The sequence below is a fragment of the Chelonia mydas genome, chromosome 2 (genome assembly GCF_015237465.2).
Source record: "Chelonia mydas isolate rCheMyd1 chromosome 2, rCheMyd1.pri.v2, whole genome shotgun sequence".
Taxonomy (NCBI): domain Eukaryota; kingdom Metazoa; phylum Chordata; order Testudines; family Cheloniidae; genus Chelonia; species Chelonia mydas.
In genome coordinates this window covers 161,656,819-161,682,983 of record NC_057850.1, presented here as the reverse complement: position 1 = coordinate 161,682,983, position 26,165 = coordinate 161,656,819, and the positions used below count along the sequence as shown (strand labels likewise).

Here is a 26,165-nt window from a genome sequence, read left to right as displayed (position 1 = left end):
GTTTGCTAGCTTAAGATATTCTTCATGAACTGATTTAGACAGGGGTCTGGCAGCATTATTAACATATGGGAATGACGATTTACTTAATACTAATGCTTAGGTTCTGGCTAGATTGTGTTTATGACATCAAGCCCAAACTCCTAAGCATTTCTGTGTTTAGTACTGAGATTATAAATACAGCAGAAATTTCTTGGAAAAATCTCTTTGCTGAAAGTTTCCAGCAGAGCCTGGTGGTATTAAAATGCTATTGTCATGTCAAGGCTTGGCAGCCCAAATATTAGATCTGCTGGTTGTGATTTGGTTTGTGAGTGTATCTGAGCAAGCCATGATGTCCTTGTTTTGTTGTGAGCTGGCAGGGAGATGAAACATATAACCCTTATGCCAAATGCTTCAGAGAACAAGTTTTTTGTATATTTCAAAACCCTGCCTACTCACAAGTAGAGTAGGATAGTGGGACTTGCATATACGTGTGATAATGAGAAAACAGCACCTTGGCAGATCATTCAACAGAGGAGGATTTTGTCAATGTTGCACCTTCTATTCTGAGGGGGTGATGCGTTTTGCCAGGATCAGGAGGAAGAATTTTTTTTAGAATTCACGTCATTATAATCATTCTCTAGTTGGGGGGAGGGTTTGGAGAGAGGTCCCAAGATCAATTCCTGACTCTTGTGTCTTGATGTTCAGAGGGGTCTCCAATTTTTCCTCAATGATTTAATCCCCCCACCCCTCCCAGATGGCAATAGCATGAGACCCCCTTCCTTCCCAGAGAAGCAGAGACAGCAGCATGGAACCTCCTTCTTCTCCCTAGGAGTGGCAGTAGGGGCCTTTTCCATACTCTGAGAGGGAGCAGGTGGCAGGCAGGAGATGGAAGGCACTCTTCCCCCCCCCCCCCCCCCCGCGCGCCCCCCCACCCCCCGACTTACCACCTTTAGCTATGGTATATTTGCTTGGGTGGATGGACCCAGCCACACAGCACCCTTCTCTTCCTGCGACACTCGAGTCTTTCGTTGGAGTGGTGTTATGGGGTGCCCCGAGCAGCAGGTCTTGGTGTTAACAATCCATAGAGATGAATGGGGCAGTTCACTCCTCTCAGAGCAATTGTTTTAGGCTGTCTGTAGACCTCACTGCATCAGTTGTGTTTGGTTTGTATTTTCAAGTATTTTTTCCCACAATTGTGAGGGCCAAAGATTTATTGCTGTGATGTGTGTTTTTAATGACACCTGAAATTCTGATTTAATCATGGTTCCAAGAGCCTATGTATAGGCCTATAGTGCCATGATGATAAGTAATATAGAATTGCTTTCAAATTCATCTTTAATTGCATACTCCTTGAAGTGGGCATGAATTTATGGAGCAGTTAAAGGTGCAAACTTCAGAGAAAAATCTTACCAATTGTAACAGTAGAGAGATGCATTCCTAGTAGTGTTGAATCCCAGCAGCATCTCCAAAAGAAAATTCCTACCTCCCGGCACTAGAGGTCAGCATTAAGATAATTTTACATTTGCCTTTAGGCCAAAACTCTTCTTTCCAATCCACGTTCGATTTCCTGTAGCATACCTATCTGTTCTATACTGTGCCTTTGGCACCTGAATGGGTGGTGCATCAGTAGTGGCTTGGCGTGTGGCCCGAGTGCACAATAGGTGTATGAAAGTTATAGTGTGCCGCGAGTGGAGCTATCCTGCGAGTTCTTCTTTCAGGAATCCAAGCTTCACGTCACAAAAGGAATAACATGTAAAACCTTTAGTTCTGTTAATTCCTTTTTTAAGAAGTGTTCTGTTGTTGGCCTTCTTGCTGTGAAATATGCTGTATTTGTTAAAATATTCAGTATCTTATCAGCAAGTAGTGACATCACTGCTAAGAAATAGTACAAGAAAAGGAACAGGGTGTATGTAAGAAAAGAGTAAAAAATCTTTATATATTTAGAGTTGCGTCCGTGTGTGTTAAACACCAGGTTAAATCTCTCCTACACTAGTATAATTCCCTTGAGTTTTGGTGGAGTGATTGTTGAGTTTGCCCCAGTGTAGGCGACAGGCAAACCAGGTCCATTAATTCTTCTTTAAAAAAAAAAAAATCCTGATCATTTTTAATTTGTAAATTGAATCAGCTGTCAGTGATAGATCAAACTGAACTGCTGTTAAAATCAGCAGCAGCAAGGGGGGGTGCTATCATTTAAAACTTAGGAGGCCATGTGCATGTAGAGTCTGAGCAAAGCCAATGGAAGACCTAAAGATTCTGATTACTTATCCTGGCTGAGCCTCTGACTTTGAATCTAACCTTGGGCAAATCACTTCACTGTCTTGTGCTTCTTCCCCCCCCCCCCCCCACGCCCCCATAAGGACTGGATAAGAGCTGAAGCTTGCTGGCCACCAGCTGCTGAATCTGAGTTGAACGTAACTGAGAGAATCTATTTTTTTTAATTAAATCCATTAACATCTAGCTCTCATTTTTAATGGATACACCTAAATGTCTGTTTTTGCCAGTAGAAAGCTGATACTTTATATATAGAAATAAACTTCTTACTGCTTCAGGTAAGAGACAAACCAACTAATGCATTCGTTCCTTTAGGACTCCATACCCCTTTCCACTGCCATACTAGAGAGGGTAGCAGAAGCATGAATTGTGATGAGAATACCTGGAAAGTGATGGAATGGTGGCTTGCTCTATACAAGCGCTCTTCTCCCCTCTCCCCTCTCCCCCTCCCCGCATCAGTATGGTACAGGCCTGTTCTTCCATGTCTGGGAAGGAGGAGTGGAACATGGGCAGGAGGTGGTTTACATGGCATGCTCCCTTTATCTACTGTCAATACTTCCATCTGAAAGTGAAATAAGTTATCTGCTACCCTCTCAGGAGGACAAGGGTATAGGTGTAAGAGGCAACTGGTATTAACAATGTTCCTGAGGGACTAACGCAGGGGTAGGGTTGGAATTGGCTTTGGCTTTGTGTGGCCTGGAGGCTATACCGTGGGGCCTTATCTAGATTGGGAAAAGAAGTTGCAGTTCCAAGTTTGTGTAGAAAGAGGTTAATAGCATTTAATGTGAGTTTCCAGGCTATGGTCAACCCTAAGCTCCCCTCTGCCATCATTGTAGAAAGAGATTCACATGTTAAAGTCATGGTTGTCATTATGTCAGTCTCAATCTCTTCTCCAGTCTAGATGGGAGTTTCAGAATCCCTCCCTGTGGTGAACACGTGGCAAAATGTGGCAGAGTTTCCTGAGTCCTCTTTCCCCGCCCACAGGTTTATAAAATATATCAATTGGAATATAAATATTGTACTTGCATTTCAGTGAATAGTAAATAAAGCAGTGTAAACAAGTAATTGTATGAAATTTTAGTTTGTACTGACTTCACTAGTGCTTTTTACGTAGCCTGTTGTAAAACTAGGCAAATATCTAGATGAGTTGATGTACCACCTGGCAGACTTCTGCATACCCCTGGTTGAGAACCAATACCCTAATGTGTGTTAATGTATTCCTGAAACAGTGGTATATTTAACATGCACTAGGAAACTCTTATTGCATGCCAGTAGGTTCATGTGGGCCAGTTAGTGCATGACACACTAGTGCTTACTAGAATTTACACCCTTCTGGTGCAGACTAATGCACTGTATAGACAAGCTGTTAAACTATGTAAGTCTTATTGAAAGTCAGTGGGACAGAAAGTCTCTCGAGCTTGTCATATTTGAAAATGTGACTGAGGTGCTTTTGAAAATTTCCCTGTAATCTGCTAAGTATATATGGTTGAATAGTTATAATTAAACTGTCTTGTTTGTAGCAGTCACTTGTGTAACAAAAGACACGCCTCATAGGTTTTTCACAATATGTAATAGTGTGGTGAAATTCTGGCCCCATTGATTTCAGACAAAGGAGCAGGATTCCTCTATGCATTTATAAAATCTGTCCCTATGCAAGTCCAGTGAAAGTTTTTTTTTTTTTTTTTTTTCCTAGTGACTTGAAACTACCAGTGAAATCAGAATTTTCAACGTTTCTTTTATTGTTAAAGATATTTATTTGATTTTTCTTAAACTTCATATGACAAGCTTAACATTCATTAAAATGTATGCCACAATTTTCCTTTTTATGAGTGAAATGACTCTTGCATTTTGTGCCATGACAAAGTCATGACTTCCCCAATTTTTTGCCATGACACGCCAGCCTTCGTGATAATTAGAGGGACTACATTAGCATAAATACATATGCTTCGGTCATTTGAAGCATTTTCAGAGAAAAGCAGTGAAGTGAATTCACAGCATTGCACTCTTAATGCTGTTTTCAGCAAGGGTAAAACAAGGTTATAAACTGCTGGGAACACCTGGACCCCATCTCCGATCCCTCCCTTCCTCCCCGAGATGCAAGCATGGAATCTCAACTGCCTGGGTTTATACAGATGGTTTTCCTGGGCTTTTTGGAAGGTTAGGAATGTGGCACAGAGTTGTCCCATCATCTTTACCCCCCTCCTCCCATTTTTGGGGTATTTCCATCACACATTCTTCCTATTTACTCTCCTCTATATCTCCAAGCCTGGGTCTTAAACTACTACTATGTTAGTTGGTTCAGCTCTTCATTTATTTCCGTAAGATGTTTCTTATGCTCTTATAGTAACCATAACAGCTGGAATTTTCAAGACCCTAAGGGACTTAGGGACCAAAATTCTAGCACATAACTAACTAGCCATGTGACTCTTAGGTACTGATATGGCCCCTGTAATAAATAAAGAGGGGGACAGCACCCTTTGATGGACAGCCAGTTAGCTGTAAAATCCCTCTTTGTAGCTTTTCTTTACTTGCTTTACCAGTAAAGGGTTTAAAAAGTCTCACAGGTAAAGGGCGGGGAAAAAGTGGGTACCTGACCAAAAGAGCCAATGGGAAGGTAGAACTTCTTAAAATTGGGAAAGAAACTTTCCCTTTGTCTCTCTGGGCTGAAGTGACAGGCCAGCCATGGTATCAGCAGCTAAGCCAGGTATGATTATAAGTCATCAGATCATGCCTAGAACTACTTATCTGAACTCCAATGTGTAAGTATATCAGAATGTTAACTAGATGCAATTAGGGTTATTTCTATTATTTCTTATTGACTTGCGGACTCCTCTGTGCTAGCCACAGATGCTTTTGTTCGCTTGTAACCTTTAAGTGGAACTCCCAAGAAAGCGGTTTTGGAATTGCTCTTTTAAAATCTAGCAAAAGCCTAAGTTCCAGATGAAGTATTTTCTTTTTCTTTTTTTAATAAAACTTACCTTTTTTTAAGAACAGGATTGGATTTTTGGTGTCCTAAGAGGTTTGTGCATGTTGTTTGATTAGCTGGTAGCCACAGCTAATTTCCTTTGTTTCCTTTTTCAGCTCTTCCCCGGAGGGGGTGTGAAAAGGCTTGAGGGCACCCCTCAGGGAGGAATTCCCAAGTGCTCCTTCCTAGGTTCAAAGGGGGTTTTGTTGCATTTGGGTGGTGGCAGCCTTTACCAAGCCAAGGTCAGAGAAAAGCTGTAACCTTGGGAGTTTAATACAAGCCTGGAGTAGCCAGTATTAATTTTTAAAATCCTTGCGGGCCCCACTTCTGCACTCAGAGTGACGGAGTTGGGATTCAGCCTTGACAGCCCCCATTACCACAGTATCTGAGCATCTCAAAATCTTTAATGTATTTATCCTTCCAACCACCCTGTGAGGGAAGGAAGTACTATTAGCCCCACTTTAGAGATGAGGCACAGAGAGACTAAGCGATTTCCCAAGGTCACACAGGAAGTCTGTGGTGAAGCAGGGTCACGAACCTGGCTCTCAAGTCCCAGGCCAGCACCCTAGCGACTACTAGACTGTCCTTCCCTAGTAGACTTTGAAAATCCCAGCCAGCATAAATATGGAAGAAAAACAGTGAAGCTGTTTAAACTATTCCCTGTGGGGCTCTGTGAGAAACTAAAATCCCCTGAGACATCATTATTAATTGAAACTATTCAGACATATGTAATAATATGATATATATTTTAAGCAGTCCATTTCTATGCTGGTTAATCCTATTTCACGGAGCTTTGAAAAGAACATACCGTAATATGATTCTCTCCTCCTCTAAATGCCTAAGATGAATCTATAAATTCAGCTGAAGCAACATGTTCTTTATCTGTTGCTGAGCTTTCATTAGTGGCTCTTGACAAAACAGTGCTATGTAAAAGGTGACAGTCACACAGATAAAAATCCAATTTTCTTTGTTTAACCAAAAAAGGGTACATGGTCTATATATTTTTTTCCTATAAGCTTTGAGACTGCTGGCAAGATTGAGATAGGTCTATAGCTACTCAGGTCTTTAGCTAGAATCAGTCACTGGCCATTTTCCAGAAAGAAAAATATCTATCAAAAGCACTGACATAACAAATCTATGTTGAAAATGATAAATCTTAGAATACACCAAATCTAAAAAAGGAAAACAAAAACTTCATTGTCTTATTTTGGTAGGGTGATGTTTTATAGATGTTAAAGTGAAATAACTGGGATAACGGGGGAATCTAAGGAAGATGCACCTATTTTGTTTTTTAGTCTGAAAAAGATTTGAGAAATTAAAGTAACCTCATAGTGCAGATTCAGACTGTGCTACAACTTTAATCCCATTGGCAGTGGTGTAGGTGTATTTGTATACACATTAGGGGGTCAATAAACACTGTTCTGCAGCTTGAATGAATAGAGGTGAGTGTGTGGTCTTGCTTTCTCTTGCATAATTATATACAGAAGGTGGGAATGGGCAAAGGGAATCGATCACTTGATGATTACCTGCTCTGTTCATTCCCTCTGGGGCATCTGGCATTGTCACTGTTGGAAGACAGGATATTGGGCTAGATGGACCTTTGGTCTGACCCAGGATGGCCGTTATGTCCTTAAGTACACACATACTCACCAATAATATCTAGACTTGTCTTGTGTGTGTCCATATGTAATTATATTAGTGTGACCAAGAACCTACCTATGTTCAAGCTGCAGAAGAGCTTTGTTTTCTAAGCCCTGTAACATAGTATACCAAGAGGAATACTGCAGGCTCCTCAATTAGATGGCAGTCTGAAAAATGCCAGCATTGTAAAATGCTTTATTCTCCAGTTTTCTTTTCTGAGAAGCTTGAGTTGGCACAATAGTTTATAGATCCCCTTGACTGAAGCACCATTCATGGTACATGGGAGGAGAGGGCTATTTATACTAGGCTTTAATTCTACTGAGATCTGAGTTCAAATCCTGATTTAGGTGAAAAGAAGATGGAGAGACTGTGGGAATGAGGAAAAAAAATTGGAAAGAATGGAGTAAAGAGGGAGACTAGCAGGAGAGAAGTGGAGGAAAATATGAAGGGGAATGAACTGGAGGGTGGAGAGGAGATACTGGAAAAGACTAGACTGAAATAACTATGACAAAATATAGGAAAAAATCAGAAGAAATAAGAGCTAAAAAGAGGGGAACTTAGTTACTTTATTATTGTATAGAATAGCAAATAATTATACACAGGCTGGGTTTTATATATTTTAAGGAGATGTTCGAGGACATGACTGAGCAGGATGAGCGGAATATGAGGGACTTGGCTGTAGATGGCAGTGGAATGTTGGAGCTGTGTATGGAGAGGGACTAGCCTGCTTGACTGGGTTTGTTTTTGCAACATTTGCTGCTGGCTATTTCAGGCTGCTTGTATAAATTCATGTACACAGTTAATGGTGAAATATCTAAGTACAGTTTGGGTGAGAAGTATTATAATGGACCTGAATTAGACTGGCAAGTTAATTTATTATGGAAATCTAGAGAAATAGCAGGTAGATTCCCTAGCTTCTGACCTACCATTTTAATTTGCTGTCTAGATTTGGAGAAGGATGGCCTGTCTCTTTCCTGGTCAAGTCTAAATATTGCTGAGTAGAAGAACGTTGGGGAGTTGAGAGGAGAGAATAAAGGGACTCTCGGTATATCCCCTTTCACAGCTCTGCATTTTGTCCATCTCAAGCCAGTGCTCTACTGATTCTTTACTTTCTCTAGCACCATATTTTAACCATAAACAGTCATAAATCAATCTCCTAAGAGGAGAACTAAGTAACCATTTTATTTATGAATTGATTTAAATTACATATTAACATGCATCTGACAGTGACTCTTTTCACAGAAGACCTTTCTTTCAGCAGTTCAGTTGCGACCAAAACATGTGAGATGAAGAGCTGTAATTCTGGTGGTAATACTCTGAAAGAGATCTCAAGGCCCTGTACAAAGTGGGGCACAGAGAAATGAAGTGACTTGCGCAGCATTCCACACCAGGTCTGTGGAAGAGCTGGGTTAGAACCCAAGTCATCTGACTCCTGGTCTAGTTATCTAACTGCTCCCTTGATTAGCTGGTGAGGATTCATGCAAGCTCCTTGTTAACAGCCGGTCTTTGGGGGGGGGCCCACACCAGGATAGGATTTGTTTGTTTTAAAAGTAAATATGTCGTGTGTCCTAAAATAACAAGCCTGAAATATCTGAACTAATGCAAATGGATTGCTAGGGTTTAAAGAAACAAGCAGGTGCGTGCCTCTTCTGCAGCTGGAGGAAGAGAAATGGGAAACCTGGAGAACAAGAGAGAGCCTACCTCCACACCATGCACACTCACAATGAATCTTCTCTCTCTGCCCCAAACCCATACGTCAGCTCTAAACATCACGATGGGATCATAGACTAGAATTGTTTCAGTGACTGGTAGAGAACAAAGCAATGGTTTTCAGGACCAATCAAGTATGCTGGTTTGCTCTCCTTGTTAAAATGTTCAGACATGTCTGAGCCAGTTGTTGCTTTTTCAGACCGCTGCCTTACCACGCACATATGCTTCAGGAGCTGCTTCAAGGGGAGCTCCCTTTTTGTGTCCCTCCATAAATACTCCTAGGAGTTTGAGTGATGCACTGTATAATTCCTGCACCTCCCTCACCCTACTCTGGCCACTCCAGCATCACACTAAGAGTAGGAAAAACAGGAGGCAGAACCAGGTTTCTGTTCCAATGAAGGGGAGTCCTGTTGTTGCTGAAGCCCCATTTTCTCTCTTGCAGTACCTGGTTGCCCAGCCCAAGTCCAGTTTGAAGAGCCAGTCCTGTAAAGGAAGCCTTATTTCTTCCAAATTAACTTCCCCACAATGCTTTCCACATCAGCTAAGGAGACTTCCAGCAACCAGTGGGAGAGACCCATCCACTTCAAGAACCAAAGGAGACCAACTCCTCACCTGAGCAACCACCCTATAAAAAGCAGCTCCAAGATGACCCACCTTCTGCCACCGCTGCTCCTCTGAGGAATAGCCGCCATTTAGGGCAACCACCTATATATTGCTTCCATGAGGCACTAGAGGAGGGGATGAGTCAAGAGGTACTGAGCCAAGGATGAGTGTGGAAGGATTGTAAGACTTAAGGGCAGAGAGAAAAAAGAGTACGGAATTGAGGGATTTTTGAGAAGAGGGGAACATTGTATTTTCCCCAGGGAAATCTCACGTGACTGAGATGGAATATATTTTGGGAAACTCTTGTTAAAATAGCACTGGCTCTAATCCGTAGACCATGCAGAGGTATTGGGGGAGGGGGGTGTTCAGATAACTGCGCAATCTGATTAGCTGAATATTCATAGGTGTTAATTAGTTGTCCTTCACTATAACCAGGGCCAGCTCTACCGTTTTTGACGCCCCAAGCAGTGAAAAAACCTGTCCCCGCCGAATTGCCACCACGGATGGCAAGAGAGAGAAGCTGCCGCCGCTGCCACGGAAACTCTGCCGCCCCAAGCACCTGCTTGGAACGCTGGTGCCTGGAGCTGGCCCTGACTATTACATACTATCACCCTGCTTGGCACTAATTGGGAGTCCTAGCTGAAAGACTAAAGATTGAATGAGCACCCTTAGAGATGGTTCCTCCTGGTCAGGGGAAGGCTGTATTGATGGGACAGCACTGTGCCTAAAAGGAGGGTGACATATGCCAAGGCTATCAAAGCTCCAGCTCCTTTCATTACCATAAAATTCACATGAAAATATTTATAGCTGTTGGAAGATCTAAGCTCTCAAGTGCAGCACTAGGTGTAAAGTAAAATATCCTGTAAATCCAATATTGCACTCAATTTTTGTGATGTCCTTTATACATTCTCCATTTTGACACACTTTCTGTGTCCAGGGCAAGCATGATGTGTGAGAGAATCCCAGGGGAGGCTGACATAAGGCCACCTTATCAAAGATGAGTTAATGATGTCCTTGCAGTCTGTTTTTGGGGGAAGAGTATATTACAGTGCCTGACTCTGGTTTGTCACTATCAAAGTCAGCATAATTGATGCTGACCATGGGAAAATTGGAGAAGAGTTGCTTTTTAGCTGTATTTTATTTTAAAGGGACACAATCCACTTAAATTTAGCCTAAAATTTAAATGGTACAAAAACTGATTCTAGTAGAAGTGATTTATCTTTTGGTTTATCTTCCAGCACTGACTCCAGGTCTCCTCTTTGCCTATTATCACTCTTTCAAACTAACCGAAATGGCATGTTAATAGTTTTAATTTGTGTTTGCAGAAGCATCCAATGCGGGGATTTGGAGTGGATTTGGTTATAGGATTGAGCCTCATGTTGTGACTTCCTAGAGTGTGCATATGCTGCCTCACCTCTCCATCTTCTCCCTCACACAGTCACCAGCAGGATTCAAGCCCTTGATCAAGTTAGAACTTCAGTTTGGACAAATTTCTCCCCAGTTGGTGGTTTTGTATTATGGTGGTGCCTAGGAGTCCCAGTTGTGGACCAGGACCTCATTGTGCTCAGTGCTGTACAAACAGAACAAAAACCCTGTCCCTGCCTGCAATGGTGTGTGCACTCCACACTAGCTCTGCAAGAAGAGATGAATTAGGCTGCAAACAGGGGAGCTTTAGGCTGGAGGCCGCTCGTTAGAGGCTCACATGTGAAGCGGCCCAGGGAAAGGCAGCAGGGTGCAGGGAACAGACCTTGGTTGCTGTATAGAGGGTAACTGAGCTGGAATCCTGAGTAGAGGGTGAGCCCGGGTTCCCCTACCAGCCACTGTGGGAGTGGCCTGGGAGACGGGAAGCAGAAGACTGGCTGAGACTGCTGGAAAGTAGGAACCTTAGTATACTTTCCCCTGGAAAGGGAAATCACAATAGTGACTTGCTCGGAGGGCTGAGTCATGAAGAAGACAGACGCAACACTAAAGAGCGAGAGGGGGACTGTCGAGGTGAAACTGACTGGTATAGCCCCAGGAAGAGGCATCACCCTGACCGAGCTAATTCCCATAACCTCCAGGCACCATCCAGTGGCGTTTACAATCTAATTATGTAAATATAACAAGCATATGTCAATATTATGGATGAAATATTTCCACTTCAGCCCGTTCCCTAAACTAGCACCTGCATATCTTTTATGCACAGTTGTTTGCCTCTAGAAATGGTCATCCTCATGCACCATCTTTTATATCTACAAAATTGTTGGAGCAAATTTGGAAACCTAAAATCTTTCTCAGAAGGTTAAAATGTATCATCTGGGGAAGAATATTTGGGCTTCATTATTGTTCCTGAATTGGATAATATAGTACAGTTTGGTTGTATTAGCATAAAGATTTCTACATTTTGCCAGCACTTTCATTGTTCATTTGGAATTGCATTCATCATAGTGAACTAGTAGTTTCCAGATTACTTTAAATGTTAGGGTTAGTAGCCAACACCTTCTCTGGATCAGAGACTTTCCTTAACTAACACAGGATTAAGTCTGCTAGTTTAGGGTAATCAGCAGTATTTATCTTGAAACGAACAGGGAAAGTGCATCATTTAAATTAATTTGTGAGGTAGGGATTGTCCGTTTCTTCAGTGTCAGACCCTTTATTAAGAATGCATGTGCCAGGGCACAAGTTAGCTCCTTCCATTTTGCAATGTCTTCAGTTATGAGTTATTTCAATTTTTGTTCAGACCAGCAGAGAGACTCTCACGATGTAGGACAGTAAGAAAAGGAGTACTTGTGGCACCTTAGATTAACATTTATTTGAGCATAAGCTTTCATGAGCTACAGCTCACTTCATCGGATGCATTCAGTGGAAAATACAGTGGGGAGACTTATATATGCAGAGAACATGAAACAATGGGTATTATCATACACGCTGTAAGGAGAGTGATCAGGTAAGGTGAGCTATTATCAGTAGGAGAGTGGGGTGGGGAAACATTTTGTCGTGATAATCAAGGGGGCCATTTCCAGTAGTTGACAAGAACATCTGAGGAACGGGGGGGGGGGAGGAATAAACATGGGGAAATAGTTTTACTTTGTGTAATGATCCATCCACTCCCAGTCTTTATTCAAGCCTAAGTTAACTGTATCCAGTTTGCAAATTAATTCCAATTCAGCAGTCTCTCGTTAGGGTCTGTTTTTGAAGTTTTTTTTTGAAGAATTGCCACTTTTAGGTTTGTAATCGAGTGACCAGAGAGATTGAAGTGTCCTCCGACTACTTTTTGAATAGTTCTTAACGTCTGATTTGTGTCCATTTATTCTTTTATGTAGAGACCGTCCAGTTTGGCCAATGTACATGGCAGAGGGGCATTGCTGGCACATGATGGCATATATCACATTGGTAGATGTGCCGGTGAACGAGCCTCTGATAGTGTGGCTGATGTGATTAGGCCCTATGATGATGTCCCCTGAATAGATATGTGGACACAGTTGGCAACAGGCTTTGTTGCAAGGATAGGTTCCTGGGTTAGTGGTTCGGTTATGTGGCGTGTGGTTGCTGGTGAGTATTTGCTTCAGGTTGAGGGGCTGTCTGTAAGCAAGGACTGGCCTGTCTCCCAAAATCTGTGAGAGTGATGGGTCGTCCTTCAGGATAGGTTGTAGATCCTTGATGATGCTTTGGAGAGGTTTTAGTTGGGGGCTGAAGGTGACGGTTAGTGGCGTTCTGTTATTTTCTTTGTTGGGCCTGTCCTATAGTAGGTGACTTCTGGGTACTCTTCTGGCTCTATCAATCTGTTTCTTCACTTCCGCAGGTGGGTATTGTAGTTGTAAGAATGCTTGATAGAGATTTTATAGGTGTTTATCTCTATCTGAGGGGTTGGAGCAAATGCAGTTGTATCATAGAGCTTGGCTGTAGACGATGGATCATGTGGTGTGGTCTGGGTGAAAGCTGGAGGCATGTAGGTAGGAATAGTGGTCAGTAGGTTTCCGGTATAGGGTGGTGTTTATGTGACCATCGCTTATTAGCACCATAGTGTCCAGGAAGTGGATCTCTTGGGTGGACTGGACCAGGCTGAGGTTGATGGTGGGATGGAAATTGTTGAAATCATGGTGGAATTCCTCAAGGGCTTCTTTTCCATGGGTCCAGATGATGAAGATGTCACAATGTAGCGCAAGTAGAGTAGGGGCGTTAGGGGACGAGAGCTGAGGAAGCGTTGTTCTAAGTCAGCCATAAAAATGTTGGCATACTGTGGGCCATGCGGGTACCCATAGCAGTGCCGCTGATTTGAAGGTATACATTGTCCCCAAATGTGAAATAGTTATGGGTGATGACAAAGTCACAATGTAATTCTTAGGGTTTAAAAAGAGAGTTTAGGGTTGTGTGGTGTTCCTCCCTGTTAGCTTTCACCATGGGCTTTTGTGGTATCAAGAACAGGAGAGTTTGGCATGCCACTACCATAATTTTATAGGATTTCTCTGCCACAAACCTACAGGGATGTGATTTCCCACCCCATTATGGGCCATTTAGATACAGTTACTATTGTGATACTTCTTGGTGCATTGGTCTAGGGACCATCAAAATTTATTTGGTCACAAATTTTGGCCAGTCCCTCGCTGCAGCCCTGGCAAATTCAAGTTAGATGTGGGATTGTTTCTAAAGATAACCTATGGAAAAGAAATACATAATCTAATCTCACTGTTCGGGGATTTGTACACAGGAAAGTCCCGGTAATCCTCGGGACTGAGACCTGTCGCATCCCTGTGAATAAGCATGAAGATAAACCCTTTAAAAATGTATAGCACTTTTAAAAAAAACACAAACCCCAAACATAGTATACGTGTCTTGGGGTCCTGTTTCTTGTGCAACAGTCAAGGGTACAACTGATTTATCCTGGAAGGCTCTATCTGACTACCAAACCTACATGTCACCTCTAATTTTTTTCTATCCATGTGCAGAATAAATTTTGTTATGTACACTGAGGTAATGTGCAGATGTGCACCACCAGTAGAAACAAAAAACTATATCTATATATATTTAAAAAGTTCTTATATCATAAAAACAAGACTAACAGGATCTTGTAAGAGAGATAAGGCAAAATGCTGCATTTATTGTAAATACAATAAAAAGATAAAAACAGACAATTCTATACTACTACTGTTTATGTATTCATATATCCATTCATACAATTATTCATGCAAGTTCTGCACAGTTGTTATAGTTAGCAGCCTAGAAGCTGCTTGTGACAGAGTACGGGCCAGGTAGCCTGTACACGAGAACGGAGCCGAGTCCATGTCAGGTGCGCATCCGATGCTCCTGGAGGGTGGTGGTAGAACCAGACTCGAAGTTCCCAGTCCTTAGAATCTATTTTTATAGGAATTTATTCCTATGCCAGTCCACGGGAGTTGCTTCGTAATGCTGTTTGTCATGATGGCTCCATGATGGCTGTCAGGTGCTTATCAGTTTTCTCATCCTTTGAGATGGTTGGGTGGATTCCAGTTTGCCCTCCGGGAGTCCTCTAGTTGTTTTCACTTGGCGCCTTCTTCGGCTGATTGACACTGAATTCCTAGACTGGCACCTCCCTGACCATTCATTTATCATCTAAATCAAGCATTCATTCACATACATTCTCTATCTTAATCACATTTATTATTTCATGGTCTCTTTAATTTTTGGGATGTTACAAGTTTATTTGAGACTCCCTGCCTTTTAACATTCACGATAAATCGAGATTAAAAACTACGGAGGGTGGGAGTCTCTATGTGCTAGTTCTAAGAACAGTTGTTGTTACAAGGTATCCCTTGCAAAGTATCTCCTTGAGCGCAGAGTCAATTAACGGCTTACAAGCTTTACACAGATACAGTCAGCATCTTGCAAGTTAACAAGAGATCTTTTAATTGGTAATGCCCTGGAATTTAAATTGTGGGGGACTAATTATGGGGAATCACACTCCCTTCTGATGTGAATATAGACCTTCTTTAATATGCCTACATAATATACCTACCTAATCCCCCTTTTGACACTAATATATAATCGTCAGTGTCGCTTTGTATGTAACCTATTTAAGAGAAGGTACTGTGAGGCAATTTGAGTTTGTGATTCCAATTTAGTGTACATTCTTTTTATCCAGAAACACATACCACACATTACGATTAAGCAAATACAATTTAATACCAAGACTACTACCCAGGGGTGTAGCATTACTGATAGGATGCCAGTGGTGGTTGGGGTCCATCCAAAGAATATATCATACCAGTGATAAGTTATTTGTTTTTCTGTGGTAGCAATTCTTAACATGTCCCCGTTGGCTTGTATAATGTGAATGGTTGAATTTCCCACTTGGTCGTTTGTCTGTTACTGTTACTTTGCTTTTTATCAGGCTATCGGTAAGCTCTTGCCATTGAATTCCAAGGTTAATGGAGAACTTGGCCAGCTCAGAATTTAATGTCAGCTGGGACTTTTTTGGCTGGGGTAAATAGTACATGTGATTTTTAGTGAATACAGTACTTACATTGCACTTACATTCATCTACTGGGGGACTGCTAACACTCCCATCTTCCCAAAATACTTCCTCCTAAGAGTTAATACACACACCTTGTCCATTGTACAACACTTTGGTTTCATTATCCAATTCATCCCACATACATGATCCTAGCGATGTATCTTTACTACAAGGCTCTGGAGCAACAGGCAAGGTGAGGCATACCCATTTTTGAGGAGTCCATTCAGTACAACCTCTAGTGTCCAATAGTCTTCCTCCCTCCCCAGCCCACTGGCTAGAGGTTTGGGGCAGCCAGAATGATCCCATGTGTAATATGGGGAGTGCGCTAACCTTCCATACCTTTGCCTCCAGAGACACTTGGTGTGCTATTTTTACAACAATTTCTCCAATTAACAAGTCTGGTTTTAGAACACTGGAAACATATTGCATCCATTCGTATTGATAAGTGTTAAACAATTATCTTTTTCTTTGTTTTAACAAATGCATCAAAACCTTAATATTACCCAGAACATTTTGTGATCCAAAGTAGATAGGGCAAGTATCTACATTTCAGTGCATCCCATAGCTATGACCGTGTAGTTTCCTATTTCTGAATTTTCTTATGCATAAGCCAGGTGGTAGTATTAAGCCATTGCCAAAGATTCCATCTGGTTTTTAGGTTTCCAAAAGTCTGGACCAAGTCTACATTGGCATATACTTGTTTTTGTATCAGGCTGTCCTGCAGTCGAGCCAGGGAGCTTAATTTGTTCTTAATAGTTTCCAAATCCACTGAGTTGGCAAGTCCTGCTCCTGCTCCAAACCCACCCAGCATGGTATCCATAATATCTCTTAGTTCTGGGATGAGGTATATCTGCGAGGGACAATTTGTGCATCCTCATCCAGGCTAGCAGTATAGGGAGAGAAAAAGGCATGCACTTGGGCTCTATTCTTGAGACATTTAATCATGTCCAATTCATGTCAATTTTTACTTCTTCCAGAAGGGGGCTCACCAAGACTTTCACTGGAATAGTCTGGACTTTAAATAAGGCAGGTTTTGCCAAATGTAACGGACTGTTTCTTATAAACACATGTTTGTTCTTCCATTTCCAGTCACACCCGTCAGGGAATGGCAGTGCATGTGTATGACTCCAGCAGTGTACTATGATTACTGTTACAAGGGTCCCTGATTTTTACGAACCCATCCCATACATAAGGGAGCGAGGGGTAGTCTGAAAGCATGTTGGTATCTCCCACATACCCTTCTGTTCATACCCTGACCATCCAACGTTTTCCCCTTCCTGCGGGGACTGAAATATTTGCTTGTAGCCCCAGTTCCCCTTCCCCCAACGTATACATGAGTTTCCTCCTAAAGGTTTTAGTGTAAGATTAGTATTTAAATCAACCCATCTTAGGTGTATATCTGGTTGTTGTACTGGGGTCCATGGTATGTTGTCTGTTTGTGAGTTATGTATCAGTAAGGTGGTGAGAATTGTTTTACCTTGTCCCAGGTATCCTGGAGCATGGATATCATTGTTATGGATGGGCATGGATGTGTTTGGGTGCATTTTTCCTTCGGGGATAGGTTGTGTCTTTAACACCATGATTAGGGCGAATGCTTTAATCCAGACCAAGAACTGCCACGCCTGCTGCAGCTCTGTGTTCCATTTCATTCAAGGCATTGTTCTGCCTTTCTGCCCCCCCAGCCCCACCGCCCTTTCGATAAAGCGGAGATATGATTAGAACTAGCAACCTAAGCAGCAGTATTCCACACCCAATAGTCGTGCAGAAATAAAAATACACCACATCCATGGATCCTGGTTCGCGATTGTTATCGGGGTGTTGTGTCTGAAAATATAATTACAACAGAACAGAATTAATTCATGCAAACAGCTTGATTTGTGAAATGTGAACCCACTTTAGTTTACCATTTTTTGTCTATGCAGTAAATGAGAGGGCTGAGGCGATCAACTATGGAGTAGGGACCAGTCCACTTTGACTCCAGTGTGTGATCCCTTTTGCCCAACTTTAAGTACATTACCTGATCCCCTGGTTCCCACAGTAGGGAGTCCCCAATTTTCTTCTGATCCATTTTTTTTATTCATGAGCTCAATGGCTTGGCTCACGCTATGCTGTAGGATGGCTTTATCTTCTTGTAACTGTTTTTAACCACTGCCAATGCTCATGTGTTCCAAGCAGATTGTTTATCTCTGTATCTGCCACTTGCTCGGAGTTGATGACCCGCCTCGTTGCCTGTCCGAAGAGGATCTGGTATGGCTGGATTTTAGTTCTCAGCCTGTTACTGCTGCAAATGGCTGCCAGTATTAGTGGCAGCTTTTCAGGCCAGTTTTTACTGGTATGGTCTGCAACTTTCCTGAGGGCTTCTTTAATGATGCGATTCATTCTTAACACTTGTCCTGAGGCCTGGGGTTTGTATGAGACATGGAGTTTGTGTGATACCCTCAAGGCTTTAAGCATTAGGGTAAATAGGTCTCCCACAAATGACCCTCTGTTGTCTGAATCAATCTTGGGAGTCCCATATCTGCAAAATACTTCAGAGAACAGCTTCTTTACTCCTTGGCAACTTGTCAGTGAAGTCAATTTGGATCCTGTGCCAGGGACCGAGCCTTCTCTGATGTAGCATTTGAGGCTGGTATGGGGGCCGAGCTTTATCTTTGGTGCACTGTACACAATTTCTGACCCATGTTTCTACATCATGTCTTATCCCCCTCCATTCTGCCACTTGCTTTAACCATCCCAGTGTCCCTTCCACTCCTTCATGCATGAACTGGTGAGCTGTATTCACCAGTTCCTGCCTTTCAATTCTTCCTGGGACGCGGACTGATTCTAATACCTTCTGTTCCTGTCTTCGGGTTACCGCTGCTATCCCTTCATAATCCCTGGCTATGGTGTTGGCACGGTTATTCCACACAGTTTCAGCTGCCAAGCCTTTTCCGTGTGCCTTTACATGTTTGATTTTTAGCTGGTTGGGATGAGAGGTAACCCAGGCATAGATCCATCTCCACTCATCTACATATGCTATCTCTTTACTGTCTGCGGCTTTCCAATCAAACATCCAATATTGCACCCCGTTTACACAATAGTTGCTGTCAGCATAGATGTATACGGTCTTGGGACAGCTCTCTGCTTCATACTGTTTTAGGACTTGGTATATTGCATGGAGTTCAGCATGTTGTGACTAGCCGTGATCCAAATACCCCTTTAGTACCTCTTCTTCTAAATGTATGGCTGCATATCTGGTTCTCTTTTTACCGTGAACCAAATGTGTCTCTCCCGACCCACGGTATCTAATTCTTCAAGGGGGGGGGCGCTTGTGCGATTCTCTGTTCTAGTGTGACTACCGGACATCCATGCCTTGTCCCCCTTTCAATAAGAGCATGAGTCAGGTTTGGATACTGTGTCAGCCCAGACTCCTCTGTTTACCAGGGTTAGAGTCCATTATGTCATCCGGGTGTTGGACACCCTGCCTCCTATTAATTTTCCAGACAGGATGTATTTCAGAGGCATATGTGTGCTTTGTATAGTAATTGGGGCACTGCCAGTAAGCGGCTCAAAGGACTGAACTCCCTGCAGTTTCTTAGCTTCATATGCCACAGGTACCAATTTCTGCTTTGCATTTTGTTGTAGGAGAGTGGCCGCCATGGCCACTTCATTTGCTGCTAACTGGATGGTTTAGATTTCTCCAGGAAGCATAAAGCAGGGGCGGTTAGGGCTTTTTTGTTTCAAGGTATTTAAAGCGGTATCCTGGTCCGGACCCCATTCCCAATGTGTCTTTTTCTTCAGCAGCTTCCATAAAGGAAGGGTGATCTCTGCATATTTATAGATATGGGGCTGTAAAAAGTTGAATCCTCCCAACAGAACCCTTAATGGGTGCATATCGGTAGGGGCTGGCATTTCAATTAATACCCTTATTTTCCTTTGATCTACCCGTCTTCCCTCCTGGCCAGTGATAATACCTAGGTAAATGACCTGGGTTTGCACCAGTTGTGCTTTTTCCAGGCTTACCTTGAATCCGGTGTCCTGGATCAGTGTGAGAACGTCCTCCATAAGTCTTTGTACCTGTGACTTGAGTTCTCTGAACCAAAATATCCTCCACATAGGAAAAGACGAGTGGTCGATCTGACGGACTTAACCGGTCCAGCATATCCACTACATGTCTGTGGGCAATAGCTGGAGAGTCTTGGAATCCTTGAGGTAAACGCTGAAATGTGTACTGCTGATCCCTTATGGTGAAGGCAAACCGGTCCTGTGAATCCAGGTGTAATGGTATTGCAAAGAAACAGTTAGCCAGATCTATAACTGAAAAGTACCTGGAGGTGGCTTGTACCTTTTGGATAACTGGGGTCTCATCTGCCACGATGGGGGCCATGGGCACGCTTCCTTTGTTGATCCTCCTGTAATCAATAGTTAGTCACCAGGATTGCCCGTCTGCCTTCATGACTGGCCATACAGGAAAATTGAAGGGAGAGTTTGTTTTCCTGAGAACCCCCTGTTTTTCCAGGTCCTTGATGATCTGGACCAATTGTGCCTCAGCTTCGTTGGGGTACTGGTACTGTTTCTGGGGTTGTACCAGTTCACCTATAATTTTGACTCAAGCATTGATTTTACCACCATCTGTCATCTTCTGGGTCCAGACGGTGGGAAACTTCGCACGCCACCCCTCCTTCCGTTCGGCGGTGAGGGCTGCGATCGGTCGGTTTCCTCTTTTGGCAACAATGTTTTGGCTCTCTGTTGGTAGAAAAGGGGGGAGGGCTTCCAGCCTCCATAGAGCACTCCAGGGTGAATCAATTATGATATTTTTAAACAGCCGGTCTGTTCCCAAGATTACACCGTTAGTCATGTATTTCATTTGGACTAAATTCCCGGTTGTGTTAAAGCATTTTACCGAGAAGGGAAAACCTTGTACTGTGAAAGGGACTTGTACCCATTCTTGTCCCATGCTGGGTTTCCCCTGAAATGATTGCAGGACCACTTCCTGCCCCTTTTTGCCAGTGTGGGGGGGTTGCTTTAATCAGGGAGACTGAGGCTCCGGTATCAATCAGGGCTAGGGTAGGAGCTTGATTACCCTGCTGAGCGTATATGTGGGGTCTTCCTCCTGGATCCCAGATCAACTTTCCTATGAATCTCCACTGCTGTGCTCCTATGCCAAGTGGAGATTCTATGTTCAGCAGGCTTCCCTAGAAATATTCGTGGCCCTCTGCCGGGGATGGGGGCGAATTCATTGGAGGGGCACTTGGGGCAGTTACCCCAATACATTCCTTTTGATAACTTTGCAGCCTTAGGATTTCCCTCATGATATCTGTCATGGGAGCCCTATCCCAATTTTCCTGATCTCCCCTCAACTGCATTTAAAAATCTCCATGTCATTCGGTGCATATCTGAACCGGGCTTATCGGAACATCCCTGAGGCTCTCAATTATTTGAGTTTTGGGTAATTCTGGATATAATTTCCCTCTTGGCTGATAATTTCCCCGTCCTCGAGACCTCCCTGTTGAGTAGCCTCCGCAGGGTCCTACAACTCCCTTTGTTCTGCTCTCGTTCGAATAAGTAACCGTTGGCTCCATGGCCACCACATACACGACTCTCTTTCCTTTTTTATATTAGGTTTTGGTCCCGCATGCGTGGTAATTTGTTGCACCATCCCCCTTAATTCTTCTAGGGTAGAGGGGTGCCCGTCCTGCCAAACAACAAGTTTCCCTGAATAATACGGTAGTAGTGATGCGGCACAATCTCTCAGGGATGAGATGGGGAATGGTAATGTGTATAGATTAGTAATGCCAGTCACTGTTACTAGACCGGCCATTACCTGCATTAATGCCCGTCAGGTGAGGTAATTTTCCAGGTCCTCATGGGGGCCCTGGGTGGAAGTTACAGCCTGGGCGATAAAATCTCTCCTGCCTATTTGTTCCCCGAAGACTGCCATTAAAGATAATTCATTGGCGGCTTCCGCTACTCTAATGCGGTCCAGAATAGCTCTTATTTCTGGTGCTGCACGTATCCCCATAAGCCGATAAATTTCTGTAGTGGTTAGTGCTTCCCTCCCTGCTAATAGGAAGGCATTGGTACACCACCGGGAGAAGGATTCTCTACTTAGTATACCTAGGTGGTCAGCCATTGCCTTTAGGTCGGCTGCTGACACCGGGATAGTTGTAATTTGTTCATTACCCCCACCCTCGGCATCTGCTCTGGGGCTAGTTATGGTGTGCTGTTCTAAAGCGGCCACGGGAGCCGTAGGACTTTCCTTTAGATCATCCTAAATTTCCAGGGGGTCCCAGGCTGCTTCTTCCCAATCGGATTTCAGTTTAAGGTTGGCAGGATTCCATTCTCCTGAGCTAGCGGCCGCTATCTGGCGGGTAGTGAAGCCCAATTTTAGTTTTAGCTGCTTAATAATGGATTCACAGCGATTGTGGTTTGCTGGGGCTCTGCCTTGTTCCAATGCTAACTTTTTAACCGTCCCTTGTAGGACCTGATTTTCTTTAATTAGGGCTTGATTTTCGCCTTGTAATTCTTTGTGTGGTAACTTGTTCAGTCAGGAATCTTTCTTTATCTTTGCATTCCTGCAGTGCTTCCTTTATCATCTCCATCTGATTTTGTGAGTTTATTGCCATCACTTTCCAATTTTCTATCCCCTTTTCTAATTGAGTTAGCTGTTCCTGCAGAGAGATTTTCTTTTCTTTGCAGGTAGCTAAGCGGAGGTAACTGTCATTACATGCCTCCCATAATAGCCAAATTGGTGCCGCGTCTCATTTGGCAGCGCTAGAAGCTTTGTACATGAGGGTGTATTGTGCCAATCTATCCTCTAGATCTAAAATAGTACAGACATTTAGGGCTTGTTCAGTCCAAGGACTGTGCCCATATCTTTGAAGGACTTGTTTGCAAGGCGTAATTTCTTTAACGAAAGGCGAGGTTGGAGTGCCTTCCGGTTCCATTCCTCCTTCTGTACCTGATTTACCCTGTCTTTTCCTAAACATCCTAACAAATTTTTAATTTCCCTGTCACCCCGATCTTACTCAGCGAGTGGCTTCTTCGTCGCTCCTGATTTTACTCAGCGGGTGACACAGCCTAGATTCTCTGATCCTGCTACTTCTCGTTCCAGCGAGTAGCTTAGCCTGGCCCTCGGGCCTTCTTGTTGCCTCGGATACTTCAGTGAACAATAGGACTTGGATCCGGTAATCGTAGCTTAATCTTATATTATACACTTTCCCCTGCTACCTTCCCGGAGGCCAGCAGGTTTGGTTAACCCGATCGTAGTTTGCCAAATCACTTGGCGGTGTGCACACTAATGTTTACAATAACTGAGGTTTTTTACCAATATTCCCCTTTTCGCAATTCTCCACCAATTATGTTATATCATAAAAACAAGACTAACAGGATCTTGTAAGAGGGATAAGGCAAAATGCCGCATTTATTGTAAACACAATAAAAAGATAACACAATTCTATACTACTACTACTCTTTATGTATTCATCTATCCATTCATACAATCATTCATGCAAGTTCTGCATAGTTGTTATAGTTAGCAGCCTAGAAGCTGCTCGTGACAGAGTACGGGCCAGGTAGCCTGTACACGAGAGCGGAGCCGAGTCCATGTCAGGTGCGCATCCGATGCTCCTGGAGGGTGGTAGCAGAACCAGACTCGAAGTTCCCAGTCCTTAGCATCTATTTTTATAGGAATTTATTCCTATGCCAGTCCATGGGAGTTGCTTCGTCATGCTGTTTATCATGAAGGCTCCATGATTGTTGTCAGGTGCTTATCAGTTTTCTCATCCTTTGAGATGGTCGGGTGGATTCCAGTTTGCCCTCCGGGGGTCCTTGGTTGTTTTCACTTGGCGCCTTCTTTGGCCGATTGACACTGAATTCCTAGGCTGGCACCTCCCTGACCATTCATTTATCTAAACAAAGCATTCATTCAAATACATTCTCTATCTTAATCACATTTATTATTTCACTGTCTTTAACTTTTGGGGTGTTATGAATTTATTTGAGACTCCCTGCCTTTTAACATTCACGATAAATCGAGATTAAAAACTACGGAGGGTGGGAGTCTCTATGTGCTAGTTCTAAGAACAGTTGTTGTTACAAGGTATCCCTTGCAAAGTATCTCCTTGAGCGCAGAGTCAATTAACTGCTTACAAGCTTTACACAGATACAGTCAGCATCTTGCAAGTTAACAAGAGATCTTTTAATTGGTAATGCCCTGGAATTTAAATTGTGGGGGACTAATTATGGGGAATCACACTCCCTTCTGATGTGAATATAGACCTTCTTTAATATGCCTACATAATATACCCACAAAGTTACCACAGGGATAACTACTCCAGCCAGGACAGGTTAGGCATTTTAGAACTCACTACTCCAAGAATTAAATTTAATTCTTTGAGAAATAAAAATTATGAAATGCATGGACTAGTCAAAAAAACTAAAATAACACACTTCACATGAATAAAATTACAGAGAATATATGTGCATTGCAGGAAGTACTAGGAAGTAACAACAACAGTAATACAAGTATGTGTTGGGAGGTGAGTGTGAAAGACTTTGTGTGTTTGTGTGTGACACAGAAACTGTGTGTGCTGGCTGCTAGGGATGTTTCTGAGAGAGACAATGCGCTGTCTCTTTAAGGCACTCACTGAAAGCTCTCCTGAGCCATATCCCTCCTCCCCAGCACTGCAGAGATGGGTGCATGGGCCTCAGGGAGGGGGAGAGACGTGTGTTTGTTTGTGTGAGAGAGAGATTTTTGTGTGTGCTGGCTGCTGGGAAGTCTCTGAGAGACCATGAGCTATCTCTTTAAGGTACTCACTCATCGCCTGGAAGGCTTATCCAGACCTCCGACTCTCCTGCTCCAAGTCCTGAACCCTGTCCCCTGCTTTGTGGAGAGGGGTACAAGGATAGGGTGGGGGACACCCTGACATCAGCACACCCCCCCACACTCTGCACAGCCAGCAAGAGAGTACCGGGAATAGCTGCAGGAGCATGGCTGCAGAGCGCAGGGGAGGAGCATATGAACACACGCTGCCGGATGAGCGTGGCTCTGCTAATCAAATGCGTGGCACTTGAATCACTCCTGGGCGGCCGCCTGACCATGCAGCTTAGAGAGAACACAAATATGGAGGTACATCTCCCTCAGGGCTATTGCTTTTGAGCAGATTTAAGGTCTATTCTAATCTTTTTTCCCCCTCTGCACGTCATGGTGAAGGGGAGCACATGGCCCAATAACAAACATCTAAACCAGCAAAAGGGACTTGTCCCTCTGGTCTGCTTGCTGCTCCTCAATTGTTGCAAGAGGAAAACTCTACCTGGTTTGAATTTTGATCTTGACAACTAAGGAAAGGAAGAAAGTCGACTTCGTTGTTTGAAAATGTTGTATGTCCCTTCCTAATTTTTATTTGTGTGTGTATCATTAGCAGAACTTACATAAAATTGAATTGCAGGATGATTGTCAAAAAATTGTGGCTGAGTTGTGGGCAAGCCATGGAAAATTAGTGGAAAACCAATAATGGACCTTATTATTTGCAGTAATAAAGTCCATTATTACTTTTCCACGATTTTCTGCTAATGGCCACCCAGGGCTAAGTGGGGGATGAGGCTCCATCTGTCAAAACTGCAGTAGAAGCCTAATATTTTGGAATCCACAATTTCTGTAGCATTGCAAGCTAAGTAGGGCCTTTCTATAATTCTGCTAATGAGAGCGAGAGATTTTTGAATAGAAAATGAAAATCCAGGATTTCATTTACAGACACATATATATTAAAAAAAAAAAAAAAAAAAAAAAAAAATTCTGCTATTGATTTGGCGTCATAGATGGTTTACAAAATTAGGGCCTGACTCTCCACTGTCTTGCAGTTCTTATAGTCACACTTGTGCAGAGTGGGTGTAACATGGTCCAGGGTGTATGTGATGATATCAGTTTCAGCCCACTGTGTGAAGAGGCAGGCAATGTCAGAATCTTCATGTGTGTGCAAGCACGTGTGCACAGAGAGGAAAAGGTGGTAGATTCTACTGACACACCAACTTTCTCTTCTCTCCCTCCTCCTGGTACTGGGAAGGCAGTAATAGAATCTTCATCCTCCATCATTCCTGCAGGAGACAAGTTGTGTTACTCATTATAAATAATAGGGTAGGCCTGCTCTGAAGAACTCAGGATTAAACTGAAGACAAAAACTTGTATCTGAGTGTGCAAACAAAAGGAGGGAGTGGAGGATGGTGCTAAGCTTGCCCATTTACATTACCTTTACATAGTTTAGCTCTGTGCACAGCTTGAGGGACTCAGTCAAGTGGCACTGTCTTCCCCTGTGGCAATATTGCAGAACTCAACATTTCTTGACTTTTGAATGCTTTCCCCCCAATCAAATTATGACATTAAGTCTTTCTTAACCAAGTCGTTCTAGTAATTTTTCAGAGAGTGGTATAGGTAGCGTAGATCTACAGCTATAACTGCAGCTTTTCTCTCCCAAATTGAGCCTAAATCTTTTGTACGGGTTCACAATGAGTTCAGTTGAGGAGACCTCCATCTACCCCACAAACCAGGCC

General features: G+C 43.1%; 1 protein-coding gene across 6 annotated transcripts in view; it reads left to right on the top strand.

Moving 5' to 3' along the window:
• Window positions 1-26,165, top strand: part of VWC2 (von Willebrand factor C domain containing 2) — a 110,357-nt gene that overhangs the window by 29,630 nt on the left and 54,562 nt on the right. Inside the window, exon 4 of one of the 6 annotated variants that reach the window (XM_043540472.1) lies at window positions 7,803-8,340. The exons of the other annotated variants lie outside the window; for them this stretch is intronic. Coding sequence (XP_043396407.1) covers window positions 7,803-7,858 — 56 coding nt within the window. The 3' untranslated portion in view covers window positions 7,859-8,340. Of the gene's footprint in view, window positions 1-7,802; window positions 8,341-26,165 lie in introns of those variants that run through there. 6 annotated transcript variants of the gene reach the window in all.